This window comes from Hylobates moloch, unplaced genomic scaffold, assembly GCF_009828535.3.
Source record: "Hylobates moloch isolate HMO894 unplaced genomic scaffold, HMol_V3 SCAFFOLD_9, whole genome shotgun sequence".
NCBI classification, from domain to species: Eukaryota; Metazoa; Chordata; class Mammalia; order Primates; family Hylobatidae; genus Hylobates; species Hylobates moloch.
Genome location: NW_026652284.1, coordinates 92529674 through 92547794, shown reverse-complemented (window position 1 = coordinate 92547794; position 18121 = coordinate 92529674). Strand labels below are relative to the sequence as shown.

Genomic DNA, 18121 nt, shown 5'->3' with positions numbered 1-18121 from the left:
CTTAGGTGTGGAAAGTTAGGGTTTTCCTTTCAATTTAGTTTGACAGCCTTAGGTGTTAGACAGCCTTAGGTTCCCTACCTCCAGACCCAATTCTCCCACCTCACTGTATTGTATATAACATTAGAATGGGAACTTTCTCGTAAACACTTAAAATCTATTTTCTATACTTATTAAACTAAAAAGCATGGAGTAGAAATTGAAAGGGTATATTTAATAGAATAATATATTCCAACTCCTAATGATCAATTCATAATACACATTTGTCTTAAGTTGGAATGAGAACTCTTTCTAATATATTTTTGTGTAGAGTATTTTTTGTGTAGAATATCAATTAAAATGAAAAGGACACATTAAGAATAAAAGCACTTAACATTTTAAAGAATTTGTTCATTAATTCTGAAACCTCTAGTTCTAAAAATTTGAGTTATATTGTAATAAACAACAAGATAGTTTATTCAACTTCGAATGTAATTTTTTATTTGAGGAATATAAAATTTTAACGGTTTGGTAGAGAAGTAGTCTTTGATTTTCAGCAATTTAAATTTTACTAATTAGAATACAATTTTGAACTTCTTAATTAAAAAGTTCCAAATATTGATCTTATATGAGAATAGGCCCTGTTCATAGGTCTAACATTTATTTGGTAATGTTTATTTAACACTACTTTGTGAAAGGCAGTAACGAAGGCTTTAAGATATGATAATAATACAAACAGGAGCTTTGATCTCATACAAAATGTAGAGCAAGAGAAGTATGAACAAATAAACAGGCAACTATACTGAATTGCCCAAATGATCCCATAACTGAAGTACAAAGTTTATTTTATATTAAAAGAAAATTTTTTTTCAGTGCTTTATTTTACAAACTAACTTCTTTGAAATTAACTCAACAGAAGTATACTGTGATTTGTAGAAAAACAATTCATAAAACAAACTGTAAAAAGGCTCAGAATTAGGCTTAAACATATTCTTATTGCATTCTGTGTGCTTGTAACATAATCAAGGAGCAATTGCATTCTCTGGAAGAGAATCAGAATATATTAGATTAAAATTGTAGCTTTAAGAAGAGTTTACGTTTTCATTAAAACATAATTTAGTTGGGTTGCACAAGTAGGTGAAGAAAGCATGCATTTTTATGAATTGTACTAACATTATAAATATGAAAATTGTAGACATGAGAAGAAATTTATGTCACAGGTCATTGACAGCGTTTATCATAAACCTGAATTGCTATTTATAATCAACTACAAGTAGCATCACATCTATTTGCAAAATTGCTGTAGTACCCTATCTGTGGCCTCTGAAATTTGGAAAGAAAAACTCTTTCTTTTTCCTCTTTCCAGCCTATCAGTTGCAAAGCTGTCCTGATCCACGCCCGTTTCGAAATGGTTTTGTAATTGGTAATGATTTTACTGTGGGTCAAACCATTTCATTTGAATGTTTCCCAGGATACACATTAATTGGAAGTTCAGCTCTCACATGCCTTCACGGAGTCAGTCGTAATTGGAATCATCCACTTCCAAGGTGTGAAGGTATGCTTCTAACTTGAAGCTATCTTTTAGATGATGTCATCTGTTTTTAATATTGTTTTGGCACTTTTTACTTATCTTCCTCTTCCAGTAGCATGCTGAATATATAGTCTCTCAGCTGAAGATATTTTTTAAACCCCTAAGGCTCTATAATGAATAATGGTTTTATCATTATTGGCAGGAGTCCTAACCTTTCCTATTGGGAGTGAAAAAATAGTTGATTCACACTTTGGAGCTTTTCTTATGTGTGTGGGGAAGGGAAGGGGGTGCATTTGGGTTTGTATGCATTTAAGTCATTCTTATATAAACCACTAACCCAGATACTGCTATTGAGTTCCTTTCCTCTAGAAAACCCTTTGAAATAAAAGGCTTTGAACCTCTTATAAGGCCTTATATGTACACATTGTAAGAGGCAAATGAAAGTTAAAGTCTTTGCATTGATATAAAATATTTAAATAATAGAGAAGACAATGTAATTGAAAATAAAGAATACAATGTAATTTACTAATCTAATGATCATTAATAACAATTATTTAGTATACCTCATGTGGAAAAATAAAAGTTGACTCTATTTTGTGCACTGTTGCCAACTTCATTATATATACCTCAACTGAAATACAAACAAAGCATAAATGTGTTTCATAATACTTAAGATATGTGAAATGTTTGCCTTTTTCTCCATAGTCAGTTTATTGTTATTTTAAAATATTATTTTGTTTTGTGGCTTTTTCTGTAGCTCTTTGTGGTGGGAATATAACTGCAATGAATGGCACCGTTTATTCTCCTGGGTATCCTGATGAATATCCAAACTTTCAAGACTGTTTTTGGCTTGTAAGAGTACCCCCTGGGAATGGCATCTACATCAATTTCACCGTTCTTCAAACAGAACCAATATATGATTTCATTACTGTATGGTAAGTCAGGACTACTGTTATTGATTTATTCAATTATATATACAGTAAAACAAGGTTGTAATAAAACTGTATCACAATACTCTGTTACAAATTGTCATCTGATATTTGAATTGATGTGAGTAACTGAGAGTGACAGTATGTGTCTTGTAGAATTACATACACAAGAGAAATAGGTTTTGGCTTATTTGCCCCATGAACTAGGTAAACATTGTGGAACAAAGACTTCATAGGTGAAAACAAGATTAAAAAATATTATTAAATTAATGTGCTAAAACAGGGAGTTAACAGACTAAGTTTAAGGTATGGAAGTTCCCTACTTACAAAAGCCAGTGGAATTTAAGAAATTATAATTATTTAATATAACTAGTGGATTCCTGTCATAAAAATTTAGTTGTATTACAGTCTTGTCAATTGAAACATCTTTATTTAAAAATATATTAAGGCCAGGTGCAGTGGCTCACGTCTGCAATCCCAGCACTTTGGGAGCCTACAGTGGGAGCATAACTTCATCCCAAGAGTTCAATACCAGCCTGGACAACATAGTGAGACTCTGTCCCTAGAAAAAATAAAAAATTAGCCAGACATGGTGGCATGCACCTGTGGTCTCAGCTTTTCAGGAGGCTGTGGTGAGAGGATCCCTTGAGCCTGGGAGGTTAAAGGTGCAGTGAGCTGTGATCATCCTACTGCACTCCAGCATGGGCAATGGAGTGAGACCCTGTCTCTAAATAAATAAATAAATAAATAAAAATGTATTAAAGAAAGTGTCTGAATTAATAATTAACTACTGATAATTTGTTAATCTGAGTTCTAAGAGTTGTAACTTTAACAGTCTGTGATTCTCAAGACTGTTGCTGAAGAAAATAAAAGAGGGGCAAACCTCAAGCATTTAAAAGCATCAGAATTTTGGTAAAAAAAAAAACAAAGACAATGTATTGATTATAACTAATATGAGCACATTCCATTTAGTAAAAATGTAATCTATTTTTATACTTTACATTTAAATATATGTGGTCACCTACATAGATATAAAATATATAATTTGCACTCATTGGTTAGCTTCCTGCATCTTTATTATTTATTTATTATTAATTATTAATTATTTATTATTAGCTTCCTGCATCTTTATTATTGATATGTTAGAATATAAATATATGCAATACTTTTATTAAACTTGGTTCAAAACTACTTCCAAAATCAATCTTGATCTCTCCTCCTTTCCCAATCCTTGTCTCATAGGGATGGACCAGACCAAAATTCACCTCAGATCGGTCAGTTCAGTGGCAATACCGCTTTGGAATCAGTCTACAGTACTTCAAATCAGATTCTAATCAAATTCCACAGTGATTTCACAACAAGTGGCTTTTTTGTGCTCAGTTATCATGGTTGGTATTATCTGAGAGTTCCTATTTCATTTGGTACTGTTTAATTTGTCCTAGAAAAAAGTGAATGTAATATATGTTTAACCAATGATTGAAAAGGTATTAAAACTGTAAATTTTATAATCACAGTAACTTTAGCATTTCAAACACATTTCCCTGCAAAAGATGACCTCTTCTATGTATTCAGGGACATCAAAATGTGAGCAAATGGATATAGGAAATAAATCAGTCAGTAATTACCCACTGGAAAATAATCATTTCTGCATGAAAACCAATAAAAGAGAACCAGCTGTTCATACTTTATTGCGTGTAATTTTGAGACATCAATAGATTTTTTTCCTATACAAAATGTTTAATCTATTCAACCTGCTGTGAATCTTTCTAAAATTAGCATTCAGTATCTTTATGCTTTGGATCACATTACTCATTCATTTATACTGTTGTTTCAAAACTGTGTCTATTCTAGAATCTTACAGTTTTAAGTGACTATTCCAGATCATTAAGTTCATAGCTTTTACTGTTGTGGAATAATTTATGTATAGTCTCAATTTGATTTCATTGTATAGTATCTTTTGTTCTGGGCTCTGTATTCATAAACTTAACTTTTTGAAAGGACATTCAGAAGGTTTCACAGAGGTGTTTCTCTTCTTTATTTTTGTTTTAATCCTCAATCGGTTATATTCCATTATTAATAAGAAAATGATTATTTATCTATAATGATTACATCCTTTTATCTGCTATGACTATAGTCTCATTAAAACACATTCTGCCTCATATAACTTTGTCAGACTAATTCCATGAGTATTTCACAAGACCAATAATCTATTAAATTAAGTTTGCAAAAATTATATGAAAATGTGAGGATGGACACGTGCTTTGCCCATTACATAATGTATGACTTAGCATTTCACCTTTTTAATATAAAGTAGCGAAATATTTGATACTTAATGCTTATATTCCATGAAAAATATAGTAAATCAACTGTGATTATGTTCAAAGACATTTAAAGCATATTGGATCTAGTCAGAAATTGATCATAAAATGTTTGAGTTGCTTAATTTGAGCACTTACCAGCCAATTTGATGGCATCTAATTAGTTTCTCCATAGTGATCCACTGCCATCCAGAACTGATATGCAATCCAACATAACCACTTGAAAAGTCAGGGGTTTAGTCTATGGCCATACCACCATGGACGCGCTGATCTCTTCTAGAAAGTTGGGTATTCAGTCAGACAACTTCTATTCGGGCTGTTTTTTTTAAAAATAATTTATTTGCCTTTCCTACTGAGTTGATCATTAATGCTGGCAGTTTGCAGATATAGCTTAAGGCTGAAACAATAGAATTATCACTTTGATAGAAAATCATAACTCAGGAACTAATACATAATCATTAAGATAGAAAAATGAATTAGTTGCCGAACTATATTGTGTACATTTTATCTCCACATGGATTTCTGCCTCAATATTTTTATCATTTTATGTACTGCTTGAAATCATAAAGAAAGGACTATTCATTGATGAACTATAAATATCCACAAGATAACCCTATAGGAAGTATAAAATTTTTATAAAATTTAGAAGACATTTCAAGGGAAAAATATTATCAAAGGAAAGGATGTCAGTGTTGTGTGTTCGTGTGTGTGTGTGTGTGTGTGTGTGTATGAGACAGAATTTGAGCATTCATAAAAAAATGTGGATAATAGATATACATAAACACACAATCTTAGTGTGGATTTAAATATACACATATATGAATATATAAACATATATCCTCATTTCAAGTGGGTTTTGAGACATGTGTGATAGAAATAGAATTGCTTAAGAATAAAGCAGATCAAGGCTGGGCACAGTGGCTCATGCCTGTAATCCCTGCACTATGGGAGGCCAAGGCAGGTGGATTACCTGAGGTTGGGAGTTCGAGCCTGACCCACATGGTGAAACCCTGTCTCTACTAAAAATACAAAATTAGCCAGAGGTGGTGGTTCATGCTTGTAGTCCCAGCTACTCAGATGGCTGAGGCAGGAGAATCACTTGAACCCGGGAGGCAGAGGTTGCAGTGAGCCGAGATGGCGCCATTGCACTCTAGCCTGAGCAACAAGAGTGAAACTCTATCTCAAAATCAATCAATCGATCAATAAAAATAAAACAGATCAAATATTCATTTAAACCTTTATTTTCTATTTGACCTTGGACAAGTTACACTTTGATCTCTACTTTCCTCAGCTGTAAAACAATATGATAGAATTGCTGAGAGGATTAAATGTCATATTATATATGTATAATTTACTCCAATTACTGGCATATATTAGGCTGAACCATATAAAATCGTTGGTCAAAAAAATCCCATGGGCAATTTTATATAGCTCAACTGTAGAAATATTGTAATTGTTACTATTATCAGCTTTACATTGAGGAGACGTTTTGAGAATTGGAGATAATTGATAATATACAGTTAGCATAATGCCTGGCAGAGCAGATGTTCAGTAAATATCTGTTTCCATACCATATCTTACCTCACATTTTAGAATTTTCAAATAGGACATTTATTCATTAGATTTTATAATAAAGTGCAAAAAAATTGCCAGAGCCTAATGAAGCCTACCTACTGTTTGAATCAACAGCTATGGAGATTCTACCTAAATTTTAAAATAAACTTGAAGTTTGGGAGCATAGCCAGAGTTCATGTTAAAAATTGACTGATACTTTAAATTTCTCTAGTCTAATAGGATAATTTTTCTAAAGCACTGCTTTCATTCCTACCTACCTTTTCAAGAATGCATGAGGCCTACATTAAATCTAATTTAAAGCTACCCTATAATCCAGTTCACTGATTCTTACTCTCCAGGCCCTACACAACTTCAGTCAGGTTGGTTTTCTCACTGCCTCCTGAACTTCCATTCTTAAATCACATCTTCATCTCCATCATAGATACTCTTGGTTTCTTAATTCATCTTCAGTTATTTAAGTCTTTTTATGTTAAGTCCCATATCCTCTACTTCTTGATAATTTGAACTCATGGTGATCACTGCCATCACTTCTATGATTACACTTATTCTTCTTACCAAACTTTTGAAAACTTAATTACAATATGGTATATTATTTTATAGGCCTTATGAGTTTATTAAGTGAGTGTTTTGTGAGGATACAAATTTCTTGTTCTTATCCTCTTTATATTTTTGTTATTGACTGATTTATTTTAGTGTTACAGTGGGAAGTATGTGTTCAGACTCTTTGAAAAGTTATTTGCATTTATTTGAGCTGTATTAGTAACAACTTTTAAAAACATCATTTTAGAATTACTAGATGTGTAATTCTAAATTACATCCTCCTTAACAAGAACAAGAAGATATGCCCGTTAATACTAATTTGAACTATAAGCTCAATGTCATAAAGAAATCTCATAATAGTAAAAAATTGGTAAAATTACTTGGAATTTTTGATAAATAAACCAAGTATATAATTCATTATAAGCTTAACACTTATTTTAAGCTGGCTGAGTATGCCTAATCTTTGAATGGTTTACTACCACACCCAGTTTTCTTTATATCCTCTTAGACTTGATAGTTACTTCTGATATACCTTGCTTTATAATTCAGAAGTGATTTTCTCAAGACTTGTTTATTTATTTTATAAAGTTGACAGTTCAATATTTTGTTTATTTTCTTAAGGTCACATTGATCATTGAAGTTTTATTTATTGATATATTTTGAATGTGCTTGAAAAGAGAGGAAAAAAATGTGTGTTTTTTTCTCTAACCTAACTTCCTTTATGAGATCCAGGCAGCCATCTGTCTTTTATAAAACATCACCTTCATAAAGCCTTTTATGATCAAAAATAACATTCATAAAAAAGCTTTGCAAAATGAAAGCTCTCTGCAATGAAAAAATAGGACAGGCATAAATGTTGAGACACTTTACCTCAGGTATCGTATTTTTTTCTCATTTGAGGGAATGTTTTTGTCTCTGTGTTGCTATAATTATGATTTCCTAAAGTAAGAACCGCATTTTCTTCATATCTGCTGTAGAGCCAAGATGAGGTTGGTTTATGATTAATAATAATATTCAGTCCTAATTAATGACCCCCTAAAAGATAAATTACCCAAAATAAATTTTAACTGAGTGTTCTTTTTGCAGTGACTTTGTATAACCATCACTATGTTAGTGGTAACAACCATTTATTGAAAATTTAATATGCTGAGCCCTGTGCTAGGTGCTTTCCATGTATTATTGCTAATTTTCATAATAACCCTATAAGGTAAGTATTATTATCTTCATTTTAATAATGAACAAACTGAGTAAAAAACCAGATAACCTACATAAAGCCAGAGAACTAATAAGTAGAAGGGCTGGCTGGAGTTCAAAATAGGCCTGTCTGACTTCAAAGAATGATCCCTTTTTGAAAAATCAAAACAACAATAACAACAGCTAAAATTCATTGTATTCTTATTAAATGCCAGACAATGTTCTAAGCTGGTATTATCTCATGAATAGATTATATTTAATGGTATATAAACCTAATTGTTCTCTAAAAATTTAGTCAAAGTGATTTTCATTTTTAGCAATATGATGGGTCATCTCATTTTCTCAAATACGCTTCCTAATTATAACTTGGAGCTTTAAGCTTCTTATTGCTTCATTTCCCCAAGAACTGCAAAGTAGTAACAGTACATTATAGATTTATCACAACTCAATATATTCTTTATAGTTTCTAAAATGTGCTGTGGTCACTGTGCCAAGAGAAAAAAAGTTTTATTGAGATCTGGCTTATGTCACTCAAAATAACCAGGTGACTAGAGTATAGCCAAAAGTTGTATTTACTAATTTAATACAGAAATTATTTTATGGTGTTTAAGCCAATTATCCATGTCCCTCGATTTTCTGATATCAATGTACTAGGGAAATTCACTTTGTATGTGGAAGATTTTCTTAGCATAATATGATTTAATAATTATGTTATTCATTATTTTCTGTTATTAGCACATTTTCTATTGAAGAATGAGTTGATTATATAATGACTCATTATTTTAAAGAAATGTATTTAAAAGGCCTGTAATGTGTTTCAGGTCATCTTTTACGGTTGTGCTACTTTTACAATAAATGCTGTATTTGGAAACAAGTATTAACTTCACAAAGTCTCATCCTAAAAGACACTGCTGCAGATGTAAGGACATGCTTTATATAAACCATAAGTCACGATTGCCTTTAACTGTGTGACCCCTTTGCCTCACATAACCTAAAGACCTGACCTCCTTTTGTATTGTAATAGCTAGAGCACAGAACCCATAAAGTGTTTTATTATTGGATGTCCAGAGAGAACGGGAGCTATGGACATCGTGTAATAATGTATGTGTGTGTATGTGTGTGTGTGTGTGTGTGTACGTGTGTGTATAAAATGAAGCAATGGAGCTAAAACCCAAACTGCTAGAACTGTTAGGAGGAAAGGAAAATACCATTTACTATTAGTTAAATGACTTAAATGACTACTTAATTGTTACTCAAATGACTAAAAGTCATGTCAAAATTACTATCTTTTGACACTTCACTGCATGTATATACCCAGTTCATAAGGTATGGTATTTATTTTCTTAAATATCTTACTTTCTGTTGCCTCCAGCCAAAGACTATCAGGAACACAACTTCTGTTAAACAAAGTTAGATTTATTAGCTCGTGATAATGAGTGAGACAACATATGATGAGGGACTCTGTGATGTCAGCAAAAGTGTGTCAGGAGAGGCTTGATATAGGAATTTGACTGTATGAGATGGTTTTGAGAAGGATTCAAGGAAACATAATTTTCTTCTGGATTGGGTGCTGTTAAAAAATTTAAGCAGGTTTATGATTGGATATCTTAGTATTTTTTTCTAGAAGGTGGAGGGAATGGAATATACCTATATAATTAGTGTGGAAATACTATTCACTAATGTTGGCTGAGGTGGAAGACTGTCATTTTGATGATTTGAACAGTGTTCTTGTTTTCTGATTATGACTATGGAAAGGTCTTATTTCTGTCTTGTTTCAACAAGGTCAAAGAATTACCTTGTCTGCTGGGAAATTGTTTATGTTTAACAGGAGACAATGGCCTATCAATTAGAGCCAGGTCTATATGCCAGGGAAGTCAACAACGTAGAGAAGAGGGCTTAGGCACGTTATTTTTCAGATTTTAATGGGCTCAGCACTAAGGCAGCAATCTTAAATTAGTTGTCTGCATGTGGAGAAGACAATTCATGCAACAGATATTGAAATGCTCTTACAATAATCCAGCAGATATCCCAATAGTTTTGTTTCGCAATAGTTTGTTATTTCTTTTCTAGGGAAATAGTAAGAGTGACTTCTTGTCGTCTGTATTAGTCCATTCTCACACTGCTATAAAGAACTGCCCAAGACTTGGTAATTTATAAAGGAAAGAAGTTTAATTGACGCACAGTCCCATATGACAGGGGAGGCCTCAGGAAACTTACAGTCATGGCAGAAGGGGAAGCAGGCACGTTTTAAATGTTGGCAGGAGAGACAGAGAGTGTGTAAAGGAGGAACTGTCAAACACCATCAGATTTCATGAGCACTCACTCACTCTCATGAGAACAGTATGGGGGAAACCACTCCCATGATCCAGTCCCCTCCCACTAGATCCCTCTCTCAACACATGGGGCTTATGGGGATTATGATTTGAGAAAAGATTTGGGTCGGGACACAGAACAAAACCAGATCATTGATTCATTTTCATTCCTCATGATAGAAACTTTCTTTCTCTCATCTCTAAATCCAAATAAGCATTCACTCTTGATTTCTAATATTCTCCCTTATAGAGGCAGAGAAACAAACTGAATATAAAATATTAGTGGTGTAAAAGGGATATTTGTAAAGTAATTTAAACGCTGCTGGAACACACTTCTATGTTCATGTCAACTCAATGGCAGATTTTCTGCAAAATGGAAAACAAATTTATTGTTTTCTTCTCTTCATTAAAACTAAGGTAGCATTAATTTCAATACACTTAGTTCTGATTTCAAGTGAAATAGCTTAAGCTTGTTTCAGATAAGTTTAAAAATAACACTGCCCAAACTGCATAACAGAACATAAAATTTATCAACAGTTTTTCTCCCCCAAATCATGAGATTATCATACTTGAACTAATCCAGATGAGCACTGAAGTACACTGGGGCTTACATAGAGCTTAGAGTTTATAAGGGAATATGCAACGTTACTTCTGTCCTCTGTAAGGAATACTGTGTCCTTACTTGGCAGAAAGGTTATGTGCTTGTGCTTTTTTTGGTTTGGAGAAGGAATGGCAATTTGCCAGTGTTCTGTTTTGTCTTTTTTGAAGAAGCCTTTAATAGAGCATTGAATAGAAGTAGACACATGCAGCATTATTTTCTGGAATTGGGTTGGATGTTTCATTGAAAAGAAAATAGAAAATTAAAAATAACGAAAAAATATTGCCAGAATCAAATCTTAAACCAATTTCAAAAAGCATATTTGTTGGACGAGGAACCAGATATCTATGCACATTTGAACAAAAACAGAGAACTATTTAAATAATAGCCATTCTCAGAAGATACAGACATATGGAATACGATGCTCTCATGTAGTTGTTAGTAGTTGTTAGATAGCAAATGGTGTTTAAAAGTTGGTGGGGCATGTCAGGTAAAATGATTCTTCTAAAGAGAACACATACTTAGTTCCAATGTGTATTTTTAAAGTGTGAATATCTATTTTGTGCAGCTTTTCTGTTATGGTCATGGCTGCAAACTGTTTCTAAATGGAACAATCCATGAAAAGCATGGACTAAAATACATGCACATACAATTTAAAGTTTAGATGACATAATTTATATGATTTAATCATTTCAATTCCACCAGTGGCTGAATGTGTGACCTTGTCCACCTCATTTCACTTATTTAGGTCATCTTCCTACTACCCCTTAAAGAGTCTAGGAGAAATGATTTCTAAGATTATTTCCAGTTTGTCTATGATCCTAACCTATACAATATTGGATATATTTCTACCAAACCTGTTTATTTTCTTCCTAAGTAACCAAAGCATATATTTTATACAGAATGAGGTATTTTCTTAATTTGATTTGTTACTAATTAGTATTTCTTAAGTGATTTCCAGAGCACTGTGCTAATAGTTTTGAGACCACAGACACTTATATATTATATAGGATGATACAGTGTGTTGCTAAACTCATGGATTTTATACTGCAGTATAAGGTACATCAATGTAAAACAAGGATATACAATTTATTTATTTGTTTACTTATTTATTTATTTTTGAGACAGGGTCTCACTCTGTTGCCCAGGCTGGAGTGCAGCGGCACAAGCTCAGCTGACTGCAACCTCTGTCTCCTGAGTTCAAGTGATTCTTCTGTCTCAGCCTCCCAAGTAGCTGGGATTACAGGCATGCACCACCACACCTGGCTAATTTTTGTATTTTTAGTAGAGGCAGAGTTTCACCTGTCTCTGCAGGTGGCTGGCTGGTTTCAAACTCCTGACCTCAAGTGATCTGCTCTCCTCACATCCCATGGTGCTGGGATTACAGGCATGAGCTACTGTGCCTGGCCAAGAATATCCAATTTAAATCAGAAAAGAAACAAACAAATGGTTAGATACGTTCTGAGAAGTCACATGGGTGCTTTGAATGACCCATTGTGAGGAAGGTCACGTCAGATTGAAGTTACATGAGTATGGGGAACAAACATCATCACAGCAGAAACGCTGATGCCAGTATTTGTCAAACAGGGAATGTACCCTCGCTCTTAACTGGTAATATGTTCAGGCCTTATTCTAAGCACTTTATAATATTTTAACTCAATCTTGGCTTTATGTCTATTTTACAGATGAGATAGCTGAAGCAGATTCTTAGCAGTTTGCCTAAGCTGATGGAAATAGCCAACAGCAGACCGAGATTTGAACCATCAGCTGGTTACAGAGTAAATATTTGATCAGCCTGCTTTGTGCACAAATGTAGTTATAAATACAAACTGGATTATGTATATTTTTTATGATGTTGATTGGTTTGATAGAGATATCTTCAGAAAGAGAAGCAGAGCTGCACAATGTTTAATTCCCCTTTGTTGCCTTCAATTACAAAACATCTGATGCATCACACCTCACAATCGTTACACCCTTTTCTTTGACCAACAAAGATAACATGCATCAATTTTATTCATAATTCTGTAAATAACTGCCAAATAAAAATGTCCTTTATACATAAGAAGTGAAAGTTAAGAAAAGCAGAAAATATTAATATTTATGTTATTTATTTATGAATATCAAATATCTTGAAGAAATAGAATTCCAATTTGATATCATAGTGGTTTATTCTTATTAAAAGATAAGCTTAAAATGTGCCAGACAGTATTCCAAATGCTTTGCCTGTGTAAACCCATTTGATTCTCATAACTGCCCTTTGGGATGGCATAAAATTATTACTATTTCATTATTATTTTATAAATGAGGAAATCAAGGCAGAAAGATAAATAACTTGCCCAAGTTTTGCCAATTTTTCAGTGTTCAAAACAAGATTTGAACCCAAAGAGCCAAAGAGTCTAGACTATGTCCTTACTCAATACCATAAGAATGTGTTATATATCATACGTATATACTCATTCATATATATACTTATATATAATATATATGTATATACTCTAATTCAGCATCCATTCTTTCATTTCTCTAGCACTCAGTCATTCAGCAAATATTTATTGAATGCTGTTATGTGCTGAACACTGGATTATGCCCTAAAGAGTTAGTAGCTAATAAGAAAAGCAAAAATGCCTGCTTTCATGGAGTTTACATTCTAGTATAAGAAAATAGATAGTAAACAAATACATAAACAAATATAAAAAATAGATAGTAAACAAATACATAATTCTTACAGATTGTGAAAATTGCCAGACTGTGAAACAAAGTTAACTGCAAAGGATCAACTTTAGGTAGCATTATCAGTTAAGACATCTCTGTTTTAGTCATGTTCAGACAAAGTTGTAAAAGAGCTAGGAAGATAGATTTCAAGAAAATGAGAGACAAAAGAAAATTATATAGGACATAAAATTTTAGCTATATTATCAAATATTAAGCTCTCAACCATTTGAGAGCTCTGTTGGTGCAGTAATTAAAAAGACTACAGTAAGAGGTTGTAGACAGGTTTGATTTTTTGAAATTTAGTATTAAAAATGAAGAGATGTGGTTTAACATTTTTTTAAGAAGTGGGAATGATAGGCCACATGCCTATCAGTGGTACTTGAATTTTAAGTAGAGGAGATAAACTATTTTTTGTTTATTTATAGCTAAAAATATAAGCTGGTTAATAGGTGGGGATGAAGTTAATCAGACAAAGTTAGAAACCCTTGAAGGTCATAATCAAGACTTTTAATTTAATGCGTAAGTCATTTGGGGACACTATGAAGTTATGTAGACTCTATCAGCAATTGTTTATTTAACACCCCTGCAATATAGACTCTAGTAGTCTCTTGCTATCCACTGTTGTTCTCTTCCAATTGTGTGTGTGCTTTTTAAAAATTTCTGACTACAGCCAGAGTGATCTTTTAAAGGATAAATATGACCACATTCCTCTCCACCTTAAATCTCTTTAAAGGCCTCCCATTGGTCATAGCTTAAAATAAATGAAATCCTGAATATAACCTGTACAATCCTGTCTGATTTAGCCCCTGATTTTTGCTCTTTTCCATCCCTCCTCTCTCTCACTAGGGCTATCATTCATCTCTAGAAACACACACACACACACACACACACGCACACACACACACACACACACCCCTTGCTTCAACTAGTTAAATTCTACTAATTAATTAATATCCTTCTCACCAACTATTAGCATATACAGAGCAGGCTTCTGTCTGCTTTGCTTACCTTTGCATTCCCAGCACCTATTATGGTTTCTGGCATCTGGCAGATCACAGGAGCTCAATAATAACTTATTTAATAAACAACTAAATTAAATGTGTTAGGTATTGTAGGATATGCAAATACAATACAAAATACATAAGCTGTACGTGGAATGTGAACCAAAACATTAAACAATTCAACACAGTGAAACACTAAATGCTAAATATTATGGTGCCAATTTCTAGGCTGGCAAGGTTGCCAAAAATGAAGGTGTGGGATAGGAAATGAACATGGCAAATACAAAGGACACAGGAAAGTTCAACTGGATATAGCAGACATCTTGTGTGAGAGATTGGTGAGAATTAGGGTAATGATCTTGCTTTATCTAAGATGATAAATTCAATCTGTAGGCCATAAAAAAAAGCTGTAAATTGAAAATAAGGAAACGGCAGCAACAAAATGATATTCAAAACGAGGTTTATTTATCTATAAATCGGGGAGACAATGTGTCTTAATTTTATACTGGAACTTGGTTCAAATTCTGGCTGTGTGAATTGGGCAAATAATTCAACCACTATGAAATTTAGTGTCTCTTTTGGTAACATGAGTATATTTACACATATTTTGATGTGGCATTTTAGTGATTAACGAAAGAGGCATGTAAAGAACTTTTCAGAGTCCTTTGTACACAGTGGATTCCAGGTGAATACTTCCTTGATTCTCTTCTATCACTTCACTGTATGTAAGAAGGGTAGTATCAGGGAGACACTGAAGGTAAGGAACACACTATAGGCCAATTTAATAACACAGGTGTATTAGTTTACTAGGGCTGCTGAAACAAAGTACCACAAACTGGTGGCTTAAAAGCAATCTTTGGCATTCCTTAGCTTATAGATGAATCACTACAGTTTGAACCTTCATCATCACATGGCCATCTTACTTGTGTGATCATCTCTGTGTCTCTTTTTATTTTATAAGGACACTAGTCATATTGAATTAAGGATACCCCCATAATTTTATACAACCTTAAGTTAACCAATTACGTCTGCAACAACCCTATTTCAAATAACATTTTTAGGTTCCAGGAAAGGCATGAATTTTAGGTGAAACTATTCAACCCAGTACAACATGAATGAAATGACAGGAATCTAGACTGAGATATTGGTAGCAAGATTGGAGAGACATTAGACAAATCATAGAGTTATGTTAAAGAACATACTAGTAGAGATTGATGAAGATTGAAAACAAAATGGTTGCAAGCTGCTTATGATTAAACCTTTTGTAGTGCTTGGTCTTCAAAAGTCAAAAGAGAAACAGATGAACAGAGGTTTGTTTGCTTGTTTTTCATTACTCCTTTCTCCTTTACTTTTTATTCAAAATTACATAGTTCAACCCTGAAAAGTATTTTAGCCAGATCTTGCCTATATTTCAATATTCAGCATTGTCTGACACTCAATTGTTTCTATTTCATCCCCACTGGCAATTTTAAAGTGGGAGTCATCTTAGGGAAAACTGTTGAGAGGCTGCTTCTCTCCTGAAGAAACCTACATTCTGTCAGTTATTAGCAAATATTAGTTGAATTATAAGTATAGTGACAATAACTAATTCCTGGATAGTGAAAAAGGTAGATAAACAAATAGCCTCTGTCATGTAACTTAAAGTCTACATAGGGACCCAATGAACAAGCATGAAATAAATGGAAAATAACACACTTTGAACAAGTCGTGTTTACATGTGCCACAAAAGGGGTTCTGTGATTAGAAAATAACAGCAAGGGGTGGGAAAGGGAGGCGTGAAGAGGTCAGAAGAGCTGTTTAGCCTGGCAATATAGAATTGGGAATTGAGACACAAAGTCAGAATTGTAGCCAAAGGAATCAAGAGAATCACTTAGGTAAGAATGCAGAAAGTTTATTCAAAGGAAAGTTTGCTCAGAATTCAAATTTATAAAATTGACAAAAATAGAGTTGTTCTTACTGAAGTAGAGTTGGGAGGTAAGAACATTACACCTCAGACCCCCCATGGGCTCACAGTGATCTCTTAGCTTCTAGAGACACGTTTTATAAAACTGACAGTGATAGGAAAGAACAGAGAATAAGACATTGGCTCACAGCACCCACGTGGTCTTGGAAAAATAATAACTCTGAGCATCATAGTCTTTAGTAAAAAATTACAACCTTTGATCTTTTAAATCCTGCAACTGAGTTATCTAGGTCATTCTCAGCATATTCCACAGATGATAATAATCATGGATTCCACATAAAAAAGTGTTTCTTGTTTAAAATAATCAAACAATTTAGGATTAGCCTGAAGATTAAAATAACTTCACAAGAAAACACAAGTAAAATAATACAGGTATGAGCATCTCTACATTTCTGTAATTTCTGAGTTGATCTCTATTCTCTGGTAAGATCAGACAAAATCTTCTCTAAAGCATAGTCTCAGAAAGATTTCTCTGTTTAGGGCTCCCCCTATCTTCTCCATTTTCCCTTACATTTTTGACATTTCTTACAATTACCTTTTGCCTTTATCACTGTACCCCTTTAAAGTATAAGTTCAGGAAAACAATTTTCAAAATTCCTAATTACTATCCACCAAACATTTTATCAAAAATCCGGGTTATACTTTCTGCCATGGGGTTCTTTCCCAGCAAGTCTTTCTTCTGTAGCAGTAACCCTTCTGTACAGTGGTGTTTTACTTGCAAATTAACATCCACGCACAGCAAGTGCTTTTATAAACAGGTTAAACTACTGGAAGGAAGAAGTTTGAAGAGACAGATAACACTTTGCAGAAGAAAATTAAAACACTTTTTTTTTGTTTGTTTCATCACTGTAGATCTACATTTTGAAAAGTCTTTCTTTTCTTTGTCCTTAGTAACCTGAATGTTCATTAGCCAATTAATCTCTTATAAATAGCTTTTTGTTAGATGATGATGAATCAATGATTTTATGCTTTGCCCAAGTTTTTGTTCAAGTTTTCTCCTCCACCTGAAATACTCTTCTCCCCAGGATTACTCTTTAGAAATGGACAAATTTTACTCCTTCTTTCAAATATATCTCATTCTTTTCCTACTATAGGAGTCTTCCTGACCTGGTCTAGTTGATGCTTTTCAATACTCCCGTAATACTTTTTTGCAATAGAAGCAGTGTTGAATGGGCTTTGAAATTAGAGCATATACACTTCAGTTTTTTGCTATGTCCTGTACTAATGGTGTGGTCTTGTATAAGCTACTGTGTCTTTTGAGTCTCATTCTCTTTATCGGCACATCGAGTACATAAAGAACTTCTAAGTTTTTTTTTTTATTTATTTTTATTTTTTATTTTTTATTATACTTTAGGTTTTAGGGTACATGTGCACAATGTGCAGGTTTGTTACATATGTATCCATGTGCCATGTTGATTTCCTGCACCCATTAGCTCGTCATTTAGCATTAGGTATATCTCCTAATGCTGTCC

General features: G+C 33.2%; 1 protein-coding gene across 2 annotated transcripts in view; it reads left to right on the top strand.

Moving 5' to 3' along the window:
* Positions 1-18121, top strand: part of CSMD3 (CUB and Sushi multiple domains 3) — a 1208741-nt gene that overhangs the window by 1091821 nt on the left and 98799 nt on the right. For both annotated transcript variants that reach the window (XM_032760296.2, XM_032760295.2), the window contains 3 exons: positions 1343-1531; positions 2265-2442; positions 3679-3824. In XM_032760296.2, the coding sequence (XP_032616187.1) occupies positions 1343-1531; positions 2265-2442; positions 3679-3824 (513 nt within the window). The remainder of the gene's footprint in view (positions 1-1342; positions 1532-2264; positions 2443-3678; positions 3825-18121) is intronic.